Consider the following 6,403-nt stretch of genomic DNA (forward strand, 5'->3'; position numbering starts at 1 on the left):
TGAGCCCAGAATTTTTTTTCCAGACTTCATTATTGATAATAGTATTGGCTTTTTAAGAAGAAAAAATAGATATCTGCCCATTAATAAAGTTTAATAGCAGGAGATAGAAACAAGTTCTGCTTCTTAGCCTCTGCTTAGCAGCTGTTTTGTAGGCAACATGACCATGCCTTCTCTAGGACATAGATGCCACACACACAGAAAGCTGAGTCTCTGCCTGAATTAAAAAATGTCTGTTCCATGAGCTACCAGAAGGAACTACTTGAACAAAAATGTAACAGGTTGTGATTTGGAAATTAGAGGGCTCCTCCACTGGGGAGGAGGGAGTGGGCAGGGAAAGTGCCATCCCAGGGGACTTTGAGGGGGTACACAGAGCATGGTGTTAGAACTTGCTTAAAAAGCATGGGTCTTAATAAATTATACTACTTTTTATTTAAATATTCTGTCTTCCACCACATCCCCCCCCAGTCGTTCTGGAAGGTGAAGGTTCAAGCATTGGGTTTAAAATCTGTTTGCATCTCCCCTGCTCAGGCTCTGGGATCCTGCTATTCATTTTCCATGCAAACTTTTTGGGTAAAGATGTTATTGCTCGACTCTGTGGACCATGTAGTGTACAAGCAGTAATTTTAAATGATAAATTTCAACTTCCTGTTTTTCTGGTAAGATTTTTCTTTAGTTCATTACTAAAAAGTACATTTTTCTAATCAAAAGATGACTTTTGCTCTAATAAAATCTTAATTATAATTCAGTAAACCTGTTGGAAATGAGGCAATAACCTGTAATCCTAAATTTTTTCAAAAATCTAAATGTTTGATACTTGAGCCTTAAGTTATGTTTATCAAAAAATAACATTCAGAATATAAATTCCTATGGTATAAGAAACATATTATGTCTTTTCCCACCATTATAATTATAAACATTCACTTACAGGAAATTTAAAAAAGAAGAAAAATATGCCTGTTCATGCCTCAAATACCCAAATACAACCATTGTAGAGTGGTTGTATTTGTGCTTAATTTATGCTTAATTTTAGTTATTCATTATGCTATAATTTTGTGTGTGTGTGTGTGTGCGCTGCAAAAGGCTTTATTGTTTCCATTTGGTCCAATGCATGGGAGAGGGCTCCAGGGTGGTTAAAAAATGGCTAGGGGTTTTGGGGAAAGGCTCAGGTAAAAGCCGGACACCAGGGGAATGCAGAGGGGCCCCCTCAAATACCTCTGGGCTCCAATGCTCCTAGTCATGCTTGAGGGTGAGCCTTTCAAAAAGATACTCGCCCAGCCCAGCCTGCGGGCCCGCTAGCCTGCGGAGGTTAGTCAGGTGGTCGCCCATCTTCTTGATGAGCTTCACCTCCTCATCCAGGAAGTGGTTCTCCAGGAAGTCACAAAGATGAGGGTCCACGCGGGCAGAACCCAGGGCATGCAGATCCAAAAGGGCCTGGTTCAGGTTCCTCTCCAAGGCCATGGCGGCTTCCATGGCGTCCTGGGTTTTGCCCCATTCATCCTGGGAAGGCTTGATCACGTCCTGGAAGAGAATGCGGCCACCGCGTTCGTTTTGCATCTTTAAGACATGCTCAGTGCCCTCGCACTTCTTCTCCGCCAACTCGCGGAAGAAGTGGCCCACGCCCTCCAGAGCCACATCGTCGCGGTCAAAATAGAAGCCCAGAGAGAGGTAGGTGTAGGAGGCCTGCAGATGCAAGTTGGCCAGGCAGTTGACAGCAGCCTCCACCTCAGTGGCGTAATTCTGACGAATTTGGGAGCTCATGGTTGCTGAGCAATAAGGAGTTAAGGTTGAAAAAGGGTGTTGGCTGGTCTCGGAGGCTGAGGACGGCTGAGGTGGTTCCAAAGGTGGCAACTAGAGATGTTGGAGGGCGGTCGGAGGCTGGAAGAAAGGGCGTCCCTGGGTCTGTTCCGTCCAAACACTGTTGAAGCAAGAGACAGATCCGGGACCACCGAGGGCACTCTATAATTTTGATATCTATTTTTCTAATCCTTACCAGGGGATATTTTTTTCCATTGTTTTTTTGGGGGGGGGGGGATCATTTGGTTTCCTCCCACACTTGGCCTGGGACTGGATCCTGCAACTGAAGTATGTGCCCTTGGCCAGAATCAAACCTGGGATCCTTCCGTCCATGGGCTGACACTTTAACCATCTGAGTCAGACCTGCTAGGGCTATAATTTTGATATTACAAATATTTTAAAATAAGAACTCATAGTGGCTGTAGACATTCCTTTTTAATATAAAAAGTGCTCTTGAAGAGCTTTCATGCACGATTCCTTGGACACATTTAGAACTCTTTCCTTAGGCTGAATTCAGCAAAATTAAGTAGTTATGAAGATCTTTAACACTCATGCTGTATATGACTGGATACATTCTAATCCTAAAGATTTACCTGGATATTGTTTTGTTATTTGTATTTTTTTAATAAGTCAAGGGAAAATTAAAGAAATTACAGTTTATTGCCTCAATTCAAATACAAAACTTGTAAGAGCCTTAAAGGTTTCTGGTCTCTTAAGATAGTCTCAGACTTGGCCTGTTTCTAGATATAGATGTTGGAAGAAATACTGACCTTTTTTGGTCTCTTTCCCTAGGATAGTCATTTTGTTTACTCGTTCAGCCCTGCTGCAGGCCTCAATAAACTCTTCATAAGGTTGACAGAAGCACCCTCTGCTAAGGTGAGAAGCCTTTCTTCATATTCAGTGTTCCTACTCAAATTGTTACTCTGGTGTGACTTTTATCATGTTGTGGTTTCCTGGTATGCCTATCCTAGAGTCCTCTGCTCCCTTAGGTAGCATTCAGTGCAAGGTGCACCTATCTGAATCTAAAACATGGCAGATATAAAATATACTGCATCTCTATAGTATCTAGCAGTCTGGGTTGTGTTCTGGGCTTTGGTATTTAATTGCCATATGTAGGTCTCTAGGCTAGTCACTAAGCTCTCTTTGTAAAAGGAAGCTGGTGTCTGTAGTAGTACAAGTATCAAATATAACAACTAAAATTCAGATTATCACTATTTTAATAGAAAATCCAAGTGCTTGTAATCTAACCATCCTAAACTGATAACCAACTTGAGAATTTAGCAGATAAGAGGAACAAGTCTTGGACCATGTGTGTTTCTCCCCTCTTCTAAGAAAGGGGATCTACCTCTATGCTGATCCATTTGCATTTTTTTTGCTTCCTATAGGTAAAGTTGCTAATAGGTGCGTACAGAGTGCAGCTGCAGTGATGATCAAACAAGGAATTGGGATGGACTGGCTTCCAGACCTATTTTTAAAGTACTCTCTTCCAAGCAGTTTGGGATTCTGGCACAACTAAGTTTAAAGTTTCATCTGTTAACCTCATGGAGTTTAAGGCCTATCATCCGTTAGTCTCTAATATGGGACATGGTGTTCTAATATATTATAAAATACAGAAATGTAAGTATTTGTGCCAATGTTCTGAAGTTGGTGTTGTGTCCAAACTGCATACTTCAGTTTTCCACAATGTGGAATGGGTACATGAGGATTATTTAAGAAAATTGTTTTTTTTTTATTTTAACTTGAAATTTTCTACTACCCCAGGTGAATTTCTGTAAATAAAGTGTGAATTTGTTGCCCTTCAGTTTGAGCAAACAGGTCTGATCTGTTTCCAATATGCAATTGCCACACATCCCAAGTTGGAGGTGACAACTTTGTATGTTTCCAGTTATCCCTTTATTTGAAAAGATCAGAACCTAAGAAACGGGGGAAAAAACGTCAACCTAAACATTGTGTGAGGCCTGAAAGGGAATGTTACACATGCCTTTAGTTTGAACACTGGGAAGCCAGCTTGCCTCATATGGGGTTACTGTTCCTATAGACTTTTTTCCATAGGTCCAACTCTTGCCTTTTTTTTTTTTTAAAGAAAAATTGGGAAAACTAATAAATCAAGCTCAGTCTAGGTTATGGAAATGTATAAATTTTAGTTCCTCGTTAGTTTCATAATTGTGTTACAATTTTTATGAAAATTTTTCAGAATATCACGTATTAAACCCTATACAATTCAGAGAGCCATTTTTACTTTACATACTAAAACTGCCTTTTCTTACAGTTTTCTCATTAAAATACCACAATGTTGGTCTTTCTGATTTCTTTGTATCTCAAAACAAGGAGATAACCAAATGTGTAGTTTTTTTAGCTAAATGATGGCTGGGGACGGACTCCTTTAACTGTTGAATTTTGTAGTAGTACTGTATCTGAGTTCGTAGCTTTCTAGAAAAAAGTTACGAGATTTCAGTTAGCAACAGTGCGTAAGATCAGGAATATTAAGGGGGGCAAGCGGTACCTTGGTCCAGTATATATGAGAAGTGGACTTTTTAAGAAAATTTCTATTAGTTCATAACTTTACAACAACATAGTAAGCATATTCTGTTTATCGGGAGGCATGGCTATTTAGGGTAGAAAACAAGTAGAGAATCTGAACAGAGGTCCTTTAGTAATATAGCCTGAGAAATAAGAATGAGGTGTGAAAAATCAGCAAGAGCAAAAGGGGAAAATGGGTGTTATTTCGACTGAAACCAGGATCAGAGAACATGAAAGTCTGAGTTTGCTACCTTGTCTCTGTCAGCTTCTATCCACCTTGTGCCAGACGTGCTAGTAAATTCTGTGAAAAGTGTGTCTACTAGGAATACATGTAGAGGCATATAATTTAATACAATTGTTTTGCTCAAAATTATAGCTTCTCCAAAGGAAAACTTATCCTAAGTGGGAAATGCTGAAAGTTCTGGCTTCTTGTATGTAAAAAGTGTGGACAATGATTACTCTGGAAACAAAGCAATACAGATAGGCTTACTGCTACTGGTCAAAACAATCTCCTTATATAAAATGTGTATAATACAGAACGCATACTCGGCCATAGGTGAGCTCATAACTAAGCAGGTTATCACAAATGGGATGCATTACTCTTTGGCCAGACTTCCTGAAAAGCAATTAGTAATAGCTTTTTGCTTCAATATTGTCTTTAAAAAATCACTTTTCAGCCATTACTCCTTTCCAGCGTATAATGACGTAAGGACACGTACTTGGTTTATTCAGTCAATTTAACTTCCTAATTACACCACTCAGATCTGCTGTACTCTGAGTATGGCTGTAGACAGCACATCACACATTCTTTTATCTGCAATACCTACTACCAAAGAGAAAGTACCTAATAACACTCACTAAATGATGGAACAGTTAAATAGGAAATTTGGTTTCAGTTCAGGAATATGAAATTACTCAATTTCATACTACAACATCTCAAGTCATTTCCCACCTGGATTCTTGAATTTGTAGAATTTACCCAGTGGAATGTCAGGAGGTTGCAATTTGAAATTCAGGTGCTGCTTTTAAAATTCTGTCACAGGAGAACTTACTAGTGCTGGCAAAGTATTAATGGTGAATGGGCCTCATAAAGCATTTACCATGAAAGTCTAGTCTTTGAGTAAAAACTGGGAGGAACAGTGTAAATGTACTTCTGCCCAACCCTGTATGCACCGGAATTGCCAAAATTGGCTTCAGAAATGAGAACTTTAAAAATTTTCATGCAGTTAATGTTTCATAGCATAATAGTGAATAAACTTCTATAACTTTAAACTTTGCTCAGTTCAGAGGACAGCTGATAGAATCCATCCTGCTACCTCCATCCTGTGATATGATTTTTTCCAACCCAGTCCAGGATGTCTAAGCCTGGCTGCTCCCTCCCCATACACAGGAGCCCTAGTAATAAGCCAGAAATTGTAGTGACATTGAAGGCTCACAACTCAATCAGGACCATATTAAAACAAAATCAGGAAATAGTCATCTGTCTGTCACCCTAAGCTCCCAGAGTACTCCCAGTTGGAATCTAAACCTAATATATGGCATCAGTTTAACTTATAAGAATATAATATCCATTACTCTACATCATATCTCTGCCCTTCTCATATTGCCCATTATTTACTTTCCTTGGACCAAGATATATGATTAGTAAAAACATGATCTGCCTCACAACAATGATAAACTTCTTGAGTTGTTCCCAAAATTGCAGGCTGTGGGGTGGTAAAAATCCCTCCAATGGTTCGCATTTACAAAGAGTTGAAAGGAAGGTTTGTCAGTTATTCTGTATTTGTGGCTACTACCATAATACTTCCCAACATTAACCATGAAGACTATACAAGGAGTGAGTGCACATCTTTAAAATATAAAGTTTGTACTATTTCAGATATTTCAACCATAAATTTGTCCATGAGGCCTAATTTTTTAAACGTGTTATTGCTCATATATCCATACATTGCTTATATGGAATAATAAACTCACAAATGAAATATAATTGGTTTTCTGGCTTTTTTTCTCCCGTGTCACTACAAGCATTCTATTATAAAGAAAATAATTTGCCAAGTTAGAGTCACTGAGCAGCAGACCCAAAAATACT

At 39.1% G+C, this 6,403-nt stretch overlaps 1 protein-coding gene and 1 pseudogene across 1 annotated transcript in view; one reads left to right on the top strand and one right to left on the bottom strand.

The window, feature by feature from the left end:
* The window catches only part of MPHOSPH8 (M-phase phosphoprotein 8), a 45,222-nt gene extending 41,204 nt beyond the window's left edge, over positions 1-4,018 (top strand). Inside the window, exons 12-14 of the mRNA XM_016203525.2 lie at positions 529-656; positions 2,587-2,670; positions 3,180-4,018. Of these exons, the coding sequence (XP_016059011.2) occupies positions 529-656; positions 2,587-2,670; positions 3,180-3,221 (254 nt within the window). The 3' untranslated portion in view covers positions 3,222-4,018. The remainder of the gene's footprint in view (positions 1-528; positions 657-2,586; positions 2,671-3,179) is intronic.
* On the bottom strand, positions 1,216-1,773 carry LOC107529971 (ferritin light chain pseudogene; annotated as a pseudogene).
* Positions 4,019-6,403: the final 2,385 nt, after the last annotated feature.

This window comes from Miniopterus natalensis, chromosome 2, assembly GCF_054644295.1.
Source record: "Miniopterus natalensis isolate mMinNat1 chromosome 2, mMinNat1.hap1, whole genome shotgun sequence".
Lineage (NCBI taxonomy): Eukaryota > Metazoa > Chordata > Mammalia > Chiroptera > Miniopteridae > Miniopterus > Miniopterus natalensis.